The following is a 16,145-nucleotide window of genomic DNA, read 5'->3' as shown; positions in this document are numbered from 1 at the left end:
CCCATACATTAGAGTTCTTGGTTTTCTTCTTTAAGGCTTTGAGATGTAGGACATCACCCTATGCATGTCCCTTCTCACTTGTCCACTAGTCCCACTTTAAAGGAAGAAATAAAGCCATTAAGTACCCATCCCCAACCATTTAGTGGTCCAAAACTAAATTATGTTATGGAAATTTGGTTGTTCATTAATCTTGATTATAATAGGCAGATGGTCCTTTGATGAGGTGATGATCCAAAAAATAAATAAATAAAACTAAAGAAGTGGCGTCAGGCAATTTAGGGTTGTTGGTTCTCATATGTTCGGCTCATGAGGATTTAGACATGTAGCTATTATGTCAATCTGTCAACATCCATTTAATATATTGGAAACATAAGTGAACATGTAGACTTAATTTGTTAAGGGCTAGAATAGTTTACGTACATGGATCAATTGGTGAAATAATGAGTGGAGCGGGAGCGAGTAGACATTCGATGTTTAGCTCGAATTATTGCGGATCCCTTGTTTGTATACATAATAATAGCAGCACCAAATACAAAAAAAAGAACCCAACGAATCTCATAAAAATCTTTCGTTTTTGGTTAGTAATCTCAAAGAACTCTTAATTTGCATGTTCACTCAATAATAGGTTACCTACTTCTGTTTTTACTCTACTGAGTTCATTTGGTCGATGCGGATTGACATCCCTTGTATTAGAAGACCATGCTGCATATTCCAGGATTGAGCAAACTTGGCAAAATGATCAACGACACAGTACTTGATAGTTGATACACTTAATTTACTGGCAGATTTCCATACCCTACGTACCCGTATGTTTGGCTGCTATAATTAATATTAGTACGTACTAGACTACTAGTGCGCGCAGATCGACTGCAGACCATACCCTAGCTTCAGCGTAAAGCTCTATAACTACGGCTTATAAGAAGAAGAGAAGATCGAAGGAGTGAATTGATATGAGGAGCGAATGCATGCAGCAGTCTCAAGTTCGAAACCTTGTGGATGCAGCACCATGCTACCCTTCTACGGACATTCGGAATGGATGAATTGTAAAGTGTTACGACCAAATATGCCAAATCATTTTGAGAAAAAGGAGTGAATTGATATGGAGGCCTAGGGTTTCATTCACATATTTACATATATCTTTTCAACTTTCTTCGGCGCTGTCTTTCCTCTGGTAGCTACAAGTATAAGTATAACTAGTATGTATATGCTTCTGAGACATCTTGGGTGCCACATGCAGTATATATATATAGGTTCAATATTTATCTCAGTGAAATCGGCGCCTGCATCACATTGATTGGGAAGCCGGTTCTACCATCCCTAGCTTGCATTCCGGCGCCGGTACGTGTCATATTTGGCCACCGGCCAGTTTCATCCATGTGCTGGGGACTGTGGAGGATGAAAAACGAGAAAACTGATGATGATCGAGATGAGGAAGAGATGAAACCACCCGTATGAGAGAGAGAGGTTAACAGAATTTGAAGTTCTGAGAGAGCTGCATGCTCTTGAAAATCAAATTTATAACCAGCTCGTTGTGTTCTTCTATCTTCTCGGCCACGGACCTTATCATACTAAGGTGATCATTCACTCATTCTAACGGCATAGAGGGGGTAGGAAATGCATGCGAATACGCCTCGATCAAAACTAGGTTTCGGTATCACTCTGAAACTTCAGGTTCAGGAGCCTCATTTCAATGGGTTTGTTTGCTATGCTGTGCAGCAGGGTATACTATACACACACTTGTGTGTGGTGAAGGAAGGGTTTGATAAAATGCACAGTGGATATGGGGAGGATTTGGGTGTGGAGAAGATTGTTTGTGGATGAAAGTGTTGCTGCATAGCAACGTATAGCAGAATTCTCCCATTTCAATACAGTCCCAATATTCACCAACTTGTGGATTGTGGGTTCGTCTGCTGTACATACATGTACATCATACAACAAGTTTTATAGGCATTGATTAGGGGAGCACGTGATCAACACGATGGGTTGTGTGTGTGAGTGAGCTGTGTTTTTCTATATGCATGACATACAGCCGCGCAGAACAGAATTTTCCGTGGATTGTGACATATATAGCAAGAATACTTCCTCAAAAGAGAATGAAGAAACATGCCTCTAGCTAATTACCAATTGGTTTGTTCATGAAACAAGGGTCAAATCAATGACTAATTAAATCAGCTGTATGTTACATTAAAAGAAGATTAAAGGATTCCTTCAAAATAAAAAGAAGATTAAAGATTAAAGAATAAAGCTAAGCCATCCAATTGCATACCAATGGCACAACTCATGATCCATTAGAAAACATATATATGATTGAAAGCTTTAATCAAACACTCGTGAAAATTACTATTTTCTTCTTGTATGTGAAGCTAAACATTATGAAATGAGATGATCACCCTTTCTCATGCACATTCATCACATGTAAATGATTTCACCTCTTGATGGTAAGTTTTTTTCCCTCAAAGACTACTTTGACCCGAGTCCGAACCCGCATCCGCATTAATATCGGGTCGGCTATCCTCACATTTTCAGAGAGAGAGAGAGAGAGAGAGAGCTAACGGCGGCGGCCGCGGCGGTGTTCCAAGAAGGCGTCGGATTAGTCCTGTGGCGGTGGACGGCGCTTCAATTAGCCGTCGAGAACGAGTGGGGCGGCCGTGACTCGCGCCAAAAGGCGGAGCAACTCTTCTCCGGTATCGTCTCCTGGTTCAATCTCTCCACCGGTAAAATCAAACTCCTCTTCTTTTCCTTCAAATCACTCCATTAAATTTCGATTTTTTCGTGTCGAAAACTCATCAAAATCGAATGGATTATGAACTTGAATACTGATTTGTACTACATGCATCGTTAGTTTTGTGCTGGATTACGTGAAACTGTAGTGTTGTGGTTCTGATAGGAATGTGTTGTATTGATTTGCAGAACCTCTTTATATAGATGATTTAGAGGAAATGCTGACCGAAGCTATGCCGTCTCTCAATACTATGGTAGAGGGTGATAGCATTGAGGACGCATGTTTCATCGTTACGCCATTTTCGATAGTGTTTTGATAGATTGTATTAGGTATGCTTCTTGTCGAGAGATAGTGAACTCGAATAAAAATGAGGAACTGTTAGAGATCTGCGAGATTTTTGTGTAATGCATGTCTGATGTTCTATCAGCTGATTCTCTGCAGGGAGCTGAAAAGCAGTTGATTGATCAGTGGATGCTATATTGTGCTTTTGTGTTATTGGTTTTCTTTTATTTCTTTTTTTTGGGGATTATGAAGTTATCTGTGAAGTTAGTGATTATGCATAAGAATCGCAAGAGAATATGTAAATTGTGTCCCAAGTCTATGGATAGATTTAGGCTGGTCGACATCTGGGATGCAATTTTGTAACTGGACTTTGTATCTGTATGGTTTATTTTGCCTTCAGATTTGCCGAAGTAGTTGAAAGTTAAGATTGTAACTTTAGTTCTAGTCAGAGACCAAGGGGATCTGTGACAGTGGGTATGAGGGGTGAAATTTTAGACCGACTGTTTTATCTAAACTGTGTTTTTGACTTATAATTGGCTTTGGTTTTTGCACAGGTAGAGGAAAAAATAATGATTATGCATGAAGATTGTTTAAATTGCAATTTCAAGTCTATCGAAAGCCTTAGGGAAGCGAAAGATGATACTACTGATCCTAGCATGAACAATAATGATTCATCAAATATGATTGTGGACAAACCAGTCTCATGCAGTAGAGCCAAAGGCCAAGCAGGCAGTTGAAGCAGAAGATGGTTGGGGGGTAGTCGGACGGTCGGACCAAGAAGAAGTCGGAATCAAAGGAATTAGGTTGAGCCCCTCATTCACGCCCCTGAATGCTACTTATTATGCTCGAATTTTTTACACCGGTCACTCTTGAGGTAGAGTAGTTATATGTAGACCCAGTTTTCATACAATGTATAAAAGACCTGAATCAGTTATATCTATCATTTCATGATTGTTCTTAAAACATTTGGCTAACATGCAGTCTTATGTCTCAAGTTCATACTACTTTTTAACAAATTTGCACCCAGCTTCGGACCTTTTATAGCAGCCAATTTGCAAACGCATTGCATTGACAGGACCTTTCATAACTAAAATTCAGACTGATGAACGCATGATTATCAAAGCAAGCATGATCATTTGCCGAAACCGACCAAGCTGGGATCCGTCAAAATCATTCATTATGCAGAATCATAGCAAACATATTAGCCGTTACACCTCAGAACTAGGTTAAAACCCATCAAGCTACACAATATCGGCAACATACAAAACAAAGTTTGAAGTTGGGTAAAAAGGCACCACAATTGTGGTAGAAAAATCAAGACTTTGGGTCGCCCCTGCGAAAAATACACTTGCTACTGATATTGGCATTGTAAACTCTTGATCTCAACAGAACCTAACAATCAGACTTTTTTTGCTTCAGTTTCTGAACAAATATCATTAATAGCGCGTTCACACTTGTCTTGCAGTATCTTCACAGCCTCAGTAAATAAGACTTCAGGTGGTAATACCCCAGTTGATTCAATAGTAACTGATGGTGAAATATGAGAGTCAGAACTCAGAAAACAGCCATAGAAACAAATCATGATACCTTGTTAGAATCCTTTTACCCTGACTTCTTTTGGTGATTGTATCTATTAATCAAATAATTATAGTGATAACGAACATCTACCCAAGTCTCTGGGATCAGATGGTTGATAAAAAACTAGGGCCAATACAAATTATTTGAGTGAAAATAAAATCCTTGTACTGGAGTCGGACATTTTCTACATTTTAACTTTTTAAGTAATCATATAAAAACCGAACCATCGAAATTGAAACTTTTAGAATTAAAGCTTGTCTTAGAACGCACATTAGTAACCAGAAATCAAGGGAATTGTATAAATTATAATTTAATGAAAAAAAAGCATAATACTTACAAATGAAATGATCCTTGACACGTCTTAATGACAAGGAATCCTCCCATCCCTTTCCTTCCCTGATGCACTCCCTACATAGTGTGCATTTTCGTGGTCTTGCTACAGTAGCCCTTTTTTTGCCTGATAATTAATCAAATAATTGATCAAGCCAATGAATACATGGAAAAGAGACAATATTTTTTTAATAAGTATAATTCTACCAGGTTAATGATTGTTCGAATTAGAAGAATGGGACAAAAAGAGATAATATTGTATCATCAAATTACTAGAGAAGTAATGCATAATAACAAACTCATGTTACCCTTGCCAATATCTTCAATATCAAAGACCTTGACTGGACATGTTGCCACAAGTTTCTCAGCTTGCTCATCCTCAATATCTTTCAAAATTATAACCTACAAAACCAGAAGTTTATAATTCTGAATAACATAATATTTTTATTTCCAGAAGCAATCACATTACTCATATTCCCTTACCTCAGGAAGCATCCTATACCAAGCAGGGGCAACTGGGGACCATTTTGCATGTTCTTTGCCAATGCCCTTAACAGCAAGTGCTTCCAGTTCAATTTCCTAAGAAGAGGTAGGCAGTGTCAATTCAAAGAAAAAAAAATAACAGTTCAATAAAATTTCTGACCCAGTAATCCCTCAGACTGACTTTATAGACCTGGGCTCAAAATTGGGGGCTCCGGCCGCCAATGTCTAAATGCAGGAGACTATAGAAACTACCTAGCTACATGAAGGGGTTTTAACCGCAGACTACATGGAAACTAACCATGGACCTGACATTTCTTACTAAACCAGCAGCCTTTACCACCCTAATCTCCACCGCTGATGCTAGAATTAATCTTCTACATCTATATACTAGTTTAAAAAAATAGAGCTAGTAGTTCAACCTAGCCTGTCATATATCATTTAATCAAACTGTTCTCGCCTCACTTATAGATATTAGTCAAACAACAATGGAGTCAATAGCTGCAGAATCAAAACTCAACATATCACTTGAGAATTCACATTCTAAATCATACTACTAGATCTCTTTTGAAGTACTTGCAGTCACATTCAGTTAAGCAATATTTGGAGTCAATTGCTGCAGCTTTCAGTACTTTACTTTACATGGCAACGGTATATATGTGTTTTGAGGAATGACTAGAACTCTAAAACAGGTTAAAAGGTTACCTGGCCAGGGCCTAGTCTAGCAATTGTGATATCTCCATCTGTTGGACCAATTGGATTGGTAGAAAATACTTCCATGGTATCCTGGCTTTTCTGAAATGATGTGTAGGTTTTTCCTGGTTCTGATTCCAAAGCAAATTTACTCCCATTTGGCAACCATACCAAATCTTTTGACTTCACTGTTTCAGAAACAAAAATATCCATAACATGAAGAAATTAATCCACAAAAGATGTATAAACAGAGATCTTTTTTTTTTTTGGTCTGATAAGAGGTCATGTATACTTTGATGTCGCCTATAAAGAACAAGTTGTATACCTGTGATACGTGTTTGTCCATCTTGTTCTTGCCCCTCCTGTTTCAAACCCTTTCGTTTGCCTTGTTTTTCACACCTTACTTTGAGCCCAAATACAATGGTGTTCCTTTCATTTGGCGAATCCTTTTCTAAAAGAAAAAAAAATGAAGGAGAAAAACTCACACCAAAATTGCATAAAGAGCATAATACAAAACATTTTCAATAAGAAACAACAGCAATATCAAACAAACCTGTAAATTCAAATAATCTTGGGTCAGCCCTGATTGGAATGAGACCCAATCTGTGGGAAAGGACTTCATCTTGGATAACTGATGTATTATTTGCTATAAGAACTCTTTCAATAGCCATCGTCGGAACCTACACTTGCATCAACAAAAATAATTTAGGATCATCATCCATATATATATATATATATATATATATATATCCATTGAACTCCATAATGTTTCTTGATAACACACTTTAAGACTTAAGAGTAATCCTAAAGCTATTGCAAAACTGAGTAGCAGATACAGATTTCTAAATAAGGCCAGAGTAGTCTAGAAGCTATAAATATAGATATATTTAACCTTCTTAGGCTACTTCAACAATTAAAAACAAAACAAAACTGAAACGACAAGAACAGCATTTCTTTTAACAGGAAAAACTGACCATAACTCTTCATAGATCTCTACAAAAACTTACATACAGCAAAGAATAATTTTTACCTTTACTTGCAATGATCATATAATTTACTCCAAACAAAGCAATCGTATACAAAAATGAATCAGAACACTCCTCTTTTCTTCACAAAACTATTATACAATATTAACCTATTGTGAATTATGACACCAATCACAACACAAACCTCAGATATGAGGATCCTCCTGAACGCATTGGCAATAGCCGGATCGATCCCAATCATATCAAACTCCATTTCATTCTTTTCGAGCCGAATCACCTCAACTCTAAAGTTGCTTGAGAAGCTATCCAACAGGCTATTATCGACTTTCAACGATTGATAAGCACCAGAGTACTGAAATGTATCAGTCTGCAAGAACCCAAAACCCAATAAACACCACAACAAACAACAACAACAACAAAACCAAACCAAACCCAAATAAAAGGAATCAACTTTCTTATCAAACAAGCAATTACAACACATAATTTCAACTCAAACACATCAATGGGGCTGTGGATGTTACTGCCAAGACTGTAAAAGTTATCAAATAAAGGAGGTAACTTTACATGAATGGGAGCATCAGCCTTGCAATCGACACGTGTCCTCTGGAAGTCGATGTGGGGAGGTAGCTGCCCCATTGGAACATCTGGGAGGTTCTCTATGAAACTCAGTGTGTCGTTTCCAGAATCTGATTGCTCAGAGTTTGAGCTTGAGGTCGTGTCATCGTTCCCAGACGACATCGTTTTGGCTTCTCACTACTGGGAATTAGCGTTCTAAGAGCTCAGACGAAGATTTGATAGGGTTTGGCTTTGAAGTTAGGGTTTTGCAGAGAGGCAATTGCAAAATTTGGGGTTCAGGGTTTTAGGAGAGAGAGAGAGAGAGGGGAAGAGGAAAAGTGGGCCTGTTGGGCCGAAGTTTTTAAGCGGCCCATTAATCAATTTAGACCATTTTTATTGTTTTGCATATAATAATTTCGTTCATACGGTCAGTAGAACATTGTTGTATATAAAATGCGAATACCAATACAAATGATCACAGAAAGTGGTACGAATAGAGTTGTCACTTGATTTAGTAATCACCTAATTGACCGGTTACTAACCATAGTTTTAGCGAACCCCATGGACATATGTGATGTATCAAATTAATTTTGCCGAAGAGAAGTCCATGTACATGTTTCCAGGTAATGATGTGTTCTTCAATGCCTCAATGATATGGGGAGTCATCTTGGAGAATGTTCACCAAGAAAGGCATCTACCCGGAGATGAACCTGATCTCCCTCATCGGCTTACTTGCACCTGTTCCGGTTTGGTTCCTTTCCTGCAATTTTGTTTCCACGAAAGGTGGATTAAGCTAGCTCATGTTTATGCCTATAATCCTAGGAGCAACATGAGACATGCCACCTGCTAGAGCTGGCAACTAACTCATCATGGTTGGCAGTTCTTCAACTTCTGTGTTTACAGAAAATGTATACCTGTTGATAGCTATATATCCTATCTGCTGGTTTGGAGGGTGGAGTTGCCTTTTTATGTTGAAGTGTATAACTGTATAAGTACGACTTCTATACTGAACAGTACTGAAATCCAAGAAGATAATCGACCCGGAGTGGTGGGGTTTGGCTAATGATGATCATTCCCCTTTGGCTAATTGTCCTACAGGCTACAGCACCAAGGGTTGTGTAGAATGTCTAGAATCCATCAATCTAATGTCATTTCATACTTCATAGCAAAGTTTTCAACTTTACATACAGTTAGAAAATTACTATTACACCTACATTACTGACGGAGATTTTAATATTTTGCGATGAAATTCATAGGTTAGAATGTAAAACGAGGCATTATATGTCACATCGAGAGTCATAAAGACTCCTAAACAATATTAACTTATAAAGTAATCACCAGACAAATAACAAGAGTTCCTATGTGACAAGTGACATATTGGTACACTTGTTTTAAACATGATGTTAGGTGAAAATGTACGACGGAAATGTTCAACAATCAAAGTTTTCAAGTTCCATCAACATTAATTTAAATCATAAGTCATGACAGTCTAGTTCCAGTGTCTAGCTTTTAGTATTACTTAATCGTAGGATAAAGTTATCATAGAATTATATTGAGTAAATAAGAAAAAAATCTTTTCTCCCAACCACCACCCCAATTCTGCTTACAATATCTCCATCTCAGATCAGGGTCATCATTATGTCACATTTTCTGTGATGTTGCCTTCCTAAAGTTTTAAGAAATAAAACACACACATTTATGAGTTTATCTGTTATGGGCCCTCTAGTTTATTGTTACACTGAGCCATCAATGGATACTATTGTGGGCAGTGAGGGAGATAATAAGCAAGCATAGTCCTATCAAGAATATCAAGAATGACTGATAACAACCACAAACAAAATAAATGAGATAATTATTGACATCATAGAATCTTATCCCCATTCTTCTTCACCTGCAAATTGCCAAAATTCTAAGCAGTTTTGACATCATGGGAGAAAAGAAGCCCTCATATCTCTGCCCCTACCCTAAAAAACTTCAACCCTATTGCCAATGAGGATAAGAGAAAGTTGAGTTTTTTGACTGATATATACAAATGCTCAATTGCAGAAAGAACACTCAACCCAAGTGCCCAGTTCCCACTTCCCACTAATTTGAAAAACAAATATCTCTAGCTAGAGAAACATCATGCTAGCAGGGGCATTCATCTTTGACCCTAAAAAAAGACAATGCCATTTGCTGAGTGGAATTTGCAAGATCTATATGATCTTTTGATATTTTTGTGGCTACCTACATTTCAGATTCAATCTTAGAGATAAATGCATATATGCTACATATGATAGAAGGAGTTATACGTAGCCTATCATCTCACCCCAAACCTGTATAAAACAATCACCCTTTGCAGTCTTGCACATTATGAAACATAAAACCTGAACCAAGCAAAGTGGAAGATAAGATTTGAACTATTACACAATCAATTTATAGGCCTTGGCCGGTTGAACATCAATTCCATCACATTTTACCTAGTTCGATTCATATAGTGCCACAAATGCTGCAAGCCAAAGCTCATGTTTATAATAATTGATCAGATGAGCTGTGATTGTACATGCTTCCAAACTGCAGCAAAGCATGCATGCTATGAAATTTTACTTTTATGATTTGTTGGCTACTGGGGAAGAGCAAGTTGGTACAGAAAATGTTAAAGATGTGAGCTGAATTCAATGGTCCTAGATTAGATGGTGATATATACTTGACCTTCGATTTCTGAAATAGTGGTCTGGTATGGCAAAGTCCAATGTATACTAATGTGCAAGTTGGTAGCTGTAAAATAAAGAAAACCCTCATGGACTGCCAACCTAAATTAGACTAAAAAATGAAGAAGATCCATATTTTGGGGTGTTCCAAACTTCCAATATATTTCAATGAGGTCTAAAGAGAATACATAGGGATCTTCCTAATTTAGTATTCGTGCAGATGGTAACATAACCTTTCAAAAAAGAAAAGAAAAGATGGTAACAAAATGAACCTAATAATCAAATCTGATTATGTCAATCATCATCGTAGACAATAAGTTGTCTAGAAAAAAAGATGGGTCGAAGAACCATGTGTACCATCTTTGTTCTAGCGAGAGAATCTGAATCTTAAAAAAAAATTATTATACCAATCGATTCAAATTGTACTAGCTAGTACGTTGCACATGATATTTGCTCTATACTAAAAGAATCTGAATCTGAATCTCTTGGAATGAATTAAGTTCTTAATCAAGGTATTATCCATTACCATGTCATTAACTAATACGCAGCTGTACTAATTACATCTTACAGGTCCTCCTGGGTTGAATAGAGTCACAAATCACAACTATATTCTATTGCCAACTACCCAAGATAGAATCAATGAGAATTGACTTGATTTGGAAGTTATGACAGCTCTCATTAGTCCCACATATACATGATATCACATGTCAATTATGACTAATTTCAATTCGAATCACACAGAGCTGTCAAGAGTCCATACACGAAGTAAAATTTTGAATTAAGCATTAACCACTAATTTGTTCCACAATATTGGCGTAATCAGCAATCTAGACGTTAATTTTGTTTAGGTCTCTGGTGCCAATTAGAGTTTAATTTTCCTATTTTTTCTACCAGATTCTAGTTTTAAGGCTATTTATTAACTTCTTATTTGGTTTCACCTTCTTATCTGGTTTCAAGCAGGAACAAGCATTAGAATCAGAGGAGGATTCATATAACGTACATAAATGAAATTACTAGTCGGTGATCGAGAATAAAATGCTCAATATAAAGAGCAGTTTTCTTGGTATTAAACAGAGAGAGAGAGAGAGAGAGAGTTGATAACAATTTGCTATATTTGTATAAGACAGTCTGTACATCATAGCAAAGCTTGTGTAAGCTTGAGAGAAACCAGTAAACAAAAAAAAACCACTAGCAGTTTCAGATTCATGTGCTCCTTTAAATACTGACACCTCTTGGCATTCTTATTTCTCTTTTACAAAACACAAAGAGAGCTAGAGAGACAAAGGCACAAGATATGACAGGCTTGGTTGAGGATGGGGTTCCTCCAGCAAACCTTTCTGGGAGACACCACTTCGACATTGATGTAATTGGTGAGTATTTCTATGTATCTGGGTTATATATGAACTCCCATTTCAAGATGTTTTGCAGAACATTCTGTTTCTTCCAACCAAACTTTTATGCGGTTGAGATTGTGCTTTTGTTTCTTGCATGTGTTCCAAATTTTCGGTCTTGGGGATTCTGTTTCTCTTTGTATGCATATTTGGTCATGTCTGTCATGAAAGATGGTTGCTTTTCTGTAGAATCTCTGGATTGATATTGGGTTTTAGAGACAGTGTACCATGTTGTTTATGGTGTATGTGCATATGTATATGTATATGTCTATGTGCAGTTTCTATATATATTCATGTTTAGGTTGAAAGATGGTTGCTTTTTTGTTCTGTAAAACCACAATTTCAGCAAAGCTTGATTATATGGGGTTCTTTATCTGCATACGAAAAGTTCATACGCGGCCAACATCAAAGATGGTTAATTTTTGGAGTTTTGTGTTAGTATGACACTTCTGCCTAAGATGCATGAAGCAATTTCTGGGTTTCTAATCTGCAATGTTTGTCAATGTGTTCATGTGGCAGATGATGAAGTGAATGACAATCCTATTGAGCAAGTCAGACTAACTGTTTCAACCACCGACGACCCTACTCAACCAACCTTGACATTCCGGACATGGGTTCTTGGCCTTCTCTCATGTTCCGTTCTTGCTTTTATCAACCAGTTTTTCGGGTACCGCACGAACCAGCTCTATGTGTCATCAGTCTCGGCACAAATTCTTGTACTTCCTCTGGGGAAGTTGATGGCTGCAACCCTCCCAACTACTAAATTACGAGTGCCCTTCACAAAATGGACCTTTTCGATGAATCCGGGGCCTTTCAATCTGAAAGAGCATGTGCTGATCACCATATTTGCCAACTCTGGATCAAACAGTGTCTATGCTGTGAACATCATCACAATTGTTTTGGCTTTTTACAGAAGGAAACTGCATCCTGCATCAGCCTTCTTGTTAGCACAAACCACTCAGGTAAACTATAGTTATCTGTGTTTCTTTAATAATTTGATTCCACTGTAAGTCTATATATAAACTGTGTTGATTTTTCTATGTTTGTTGTTCCGAAATTAACAGATGCTTGGGTATGGATGGGCTGGCCTATTCAGAAAGTACCTAGTTGACTCTCCTTACATGTGGTGGCCTGCAAATCTGGTTCAAGTCTCTCTATTCAGGTATTTCATTGAACTTTCTGCAGTATAGTGCTTTTGTTAGAAACACAGATAACTTTTGATCTGCTTCTAGATAGTCAAGAGGAAGTTAACACAGCCATTTCTTGTCTAATACCAAAAGCACAGTTTGAATATACCTGTAAAACGCATAAACAGAAACTTTTTTGCCATCATTGAAACACTGCTAAATTCTTAACTTGAAATACAGGGCTTTGCATGAAAAGGAAAAGAGACCAAAGGGAGGCCGTACAAGGCTACAGTTCTTCTTCTTGGTTTTCATCTGCAGCTTTGCATACTACATTGTTCCGGCTTACCTTTTCCCCTCTATATCTACTATCTCCATTGTCTGTTTGATATGGAAGAATTCCATAACTGCCCAACAGATTGGTTCCGGAGCTCATGGACTTGGCATTGGCTCGTTTGGACTTGATTGGTCTACTGTTGCTGGTTTCTTAGGCAGTCCATTGGCTACACCAGGATTTGCCACCATTAACATCTTACTTGGTTTTGTTCTAATTGTCTACATTGTTACCCCCATTGCTTATTGGAACAATGCATATGGTGCTCATAGGTTCCCAATTATTTCCTCTCACACTTTTGATGTGACGGGCAAGACCTACAACATTTCCAGGATTATAAATCAGAAAACTTTCGACATCAATTTGAACGAATACAATAGCTACAGCAAACTCCATCTCAGTACCTTCTTTGCCTTCAGTTATGGATTGAGTTTCGCCACTCTCACTGCTACAATTTCACATGTAGCACTTTTCCATGGAAAGTAAGCAACTTTCCCCACAGCACTTGATTTAAAATTTTAAAATTTATCCTTTTTCAGTGTTTAATTTGTTTATGTGACGTATACATGGAACAGAACAATCTGGTATATGTGGAGAAAGACTGCTAATGCTGTGAAAGATCAAGTTGGTGACATCCACACAAGGCTGATGAAGAAGAACTATGAAGCAGTCCCTCAATGGTGGTTTCACATCATGCTTGTATCCATGGTTGGTCTTGCCATCTTTGCATGTGAAGGTTTTGGCAAACAGCTCCAACTTCCTTGGTGGGGAGTTCTGATGGCTTGTGGGATTGCATTCTTCTTCACCTTGCCCATTGGTATCATTCAAGCCACAACAAACCAGGTACATATTTGCAACCATGTTGTCATTCATAATTTACTGTGAATTTCCTCCTAGAGAATTTTAATTAACTGTTCAAATCCTGCAGCAACCTGGGCTTAATGTGATCACAGAATTGGTTATCGGGTATATTTATCCAGGGAAGCCTCTTGCGAATGTGGCCTTCAAGACCTATGGCTATATCAGCATGTCACAAGCACTCATGTTTCTTGGTGACTTCAAATTGGGTCACTATATGAAGATCCCTCCAAAGTCCATGTTTATTGTCCAGGTTAGTTCCACCATTCATATCAAATGAGTATTTTTTTTGTAAGGGGATATGTGACATTCTCTAGCCAATTGTACATTATACATTGTTTGATCATATTATTCTGATTCATTTTGCTATACACTTTTTGTTTCTTCAGTTAGCTGGAACAGTGGTAGCTTCAAGTGTCTACTTTGCCACATCCTGGTGGCTTCTTCACTCCATTGAAAACATTTGCGATGTCTCAAAATTGCCTGATGGAAGTCCATGGACATGTCCTGGTGATGATGTTTTCTACAATGCTTCGATCATATGGGGAGTTGTCGGCCCTCTCAGAATGTTCACCAAAAAAGGCATCTACCCGGAGTTGAACTACTTCTTCCTCATCGGCTTACTTGCACCTGTTCCAATCTGGTTCTTCTCCAAGAAGTTCCCAAACCAAAAGTGGATTAAGCTCATAAACATGCCTATCATTCTTGGAGCAACAGGGTCTATGCCACCTGCAAGGTCCGTCAACTACATTACATGGTTAGCAGTTGGAATCTTCTTCAACTTCTATGTGTACAGAAAGTTCAAGGGCTGGTGGGCTAGGCATAACTACATTCTTTCAGCTGCTTTGGATGCTGGTGTGGCCTTCACAGCAGTTCTGCTATACTTCACACTTCAAAGTAAGGATATTATTGGACCAAATTGGTGGGGCTTGGACAATGATGACCATTGCCCATTGGCAGCTTGCCCAACCGCACCAGGAGTGGTGGCCAAAGGGTGCCCAGTTCTATGAGAACTACATTAAAGGTGCACATAGTAAGGAAATCATAAGCCCATTTATCTTTAGTCATTAGAATACTCATGCTACAAGCTCTTGTAAAGGTTAAACAGTTTGATTTTTCTTGAAGAATAAATTTGTTTGTGTAGATAATTTAAAAAGTACTTTTGTTTTAGATTTCAATTGATCCGACTCATCTTATCTCGGTTTGTTTATCTTTAAGCCTTCTTTAGCTATATCCTCAATCTTAGTCGGTAATTTTGCACGAAGCTACTTAACAATCGATTTCTACCAAACTCTCTTTTAGCAGCTTCACCTACATGTTATTTAATTATTAGAGAGGGATGAGTATCTCTATTTGTTTTGATTCACGCTCTTGAATATATATATATATATATATATATAGTGTGTGTGTGAATCTCGATTATTTTTGTTAATTTATTTTGGATTATAGTTTAACTAAAATATAGTCATGGTTTTTATGGTTTAGCAAAACTGCTATTGACAATTCAATTGTACTAGTCCAATGTTATCTACATTTCCTAATGACGGAATCTAATCAAACTATAGAATCTTATCTTTTTATCCATATGTAAAAATGATTAAGTACTAAATTAACATTTTATCCAAAATGTCATTAATACACGTCATTATCTTCTAATTATATTTTCAGGGTTTTCCTGGTTTGAATAGGTGAACCACCATATTAGAATGAGTGCGAATTGACCACCAAGGCACCAACCCCCCACAGCCAAAAACAATTGGGAATCCATAAATTACTGATCTGCCTAAGCGCAGTTTCAGTAATGTGATCCAAATATGGATATCAACTTCTTATCTGCTTTCAAGCAAGAACGTGCATTAGAATGAGGAGATGATTCATAGAAAAATAAATAAATAAACTAGAACGTGCATTAGAATCATGAGAGGTATTAACGTACGTGAGTTCGAACTATAGCACAACACGAAGACAGAGAAGGAGTAGGTGATAATTTGCTAAAGAGGGTCTGTAAGCTTGTGTAAACTACAGAAACTCAACAAAACACAGCTACCAGATTCATGTGATCCTTTAAGGTGCTCGAGGAAGTCCTTCTCGATCTAACACAAACACAACAAAGAGCTGAAAA

General features: G+C 37.6%; 2 protein-coding genes and 1 pseudogene across 2 annotated transcripts; 2 read left to right on the top strand and 1 right to left on the bottom strand.

Moving 5' to 3' along the window:
* The first annotated feature begins 1,614 nt into the window (after window positions 1-1,614).
* On the top strand, window positions 1,615-3,807 carry LOC126787545 (pre-rRNA-processing protein TSR2-like; annotated as a pseudogene).
* Window positions 3,808-4,122: 315 nt separating this feature from the next.
* Window positions 4,123-7,900, bottom strand: LOC126786172 (uncharacterized). Its single transcript, XM_050511915.1, has 9 exons — window positions 7,636-7,900; window positions 7,256-7,438; window positions 6,639-6,765; window positions 6,411-6,536; window positions 6,098-6,273; window positions 5,396-5,491; window positions 5,221-5,314; window positions 4,920-5,039; window positions 4,123-4,531 (listed from the first exon to the last, which is right to left on the bottom strand). Exons 1-9 carry the CDS (start codon window positions 7,807-7,809, stop codon window positions 4,404-4,406), a joined length of 1,224 nt encoding a protein of 407 aa, XP_050367872.1. The 5' UTR covers window positions 7,810-7,900; the 3' UTR covers window positions 4,123-4,403.
* A 3,569-nt stretch (window positions 7,901-11,469) lies between these two features.
* Window positions 11,470-15,199, top strand: LOC126786170 (oligopeptide transporter 1-like). The gene is made up of 7 exons (XM_050511912.1): window positions 11,470-11,686; window positions 12,227-12,669; window positions 12,772-12,869; window positions 13,075-13,647; window positions 13,741-14,008; window positions 14,094-14,276; window positions 14,413-15,199. The coding sequence occupies exons 1-7, from the start codon at window positions 11,611-11,613 to the stop codon at window positions 15,031-15,033; spliced, it is 2,262 nt and encodes a 753-aa protein (XP_050367869.1). The 5' UTR covers window positions 11,470-11,610; the 3' UTR covers window positions 15,034-15,199.
* Window positions 15,200-16,145: the final 946 nt, after the last annotated feature.

The sequence above is a fragment of the Argentina anserina genome, chromosome 3 (genome assembly GCF_933775445.1).
Source record: "Argentina anserina chromosome 3, drPotAnse1.1, whole genome shotgun sequence".
NCBI lineage: Eukaryota > Viridiplantae > Streptophyta > Magnoliopsida > Rosales > Rosaceae > Argentina > Argentina anserina.
The sequence above is the reverse complement of the archived record's forward strand: the minus strand, read 5'-3'. Positions and strand labels throughout refer to the sequence as shown.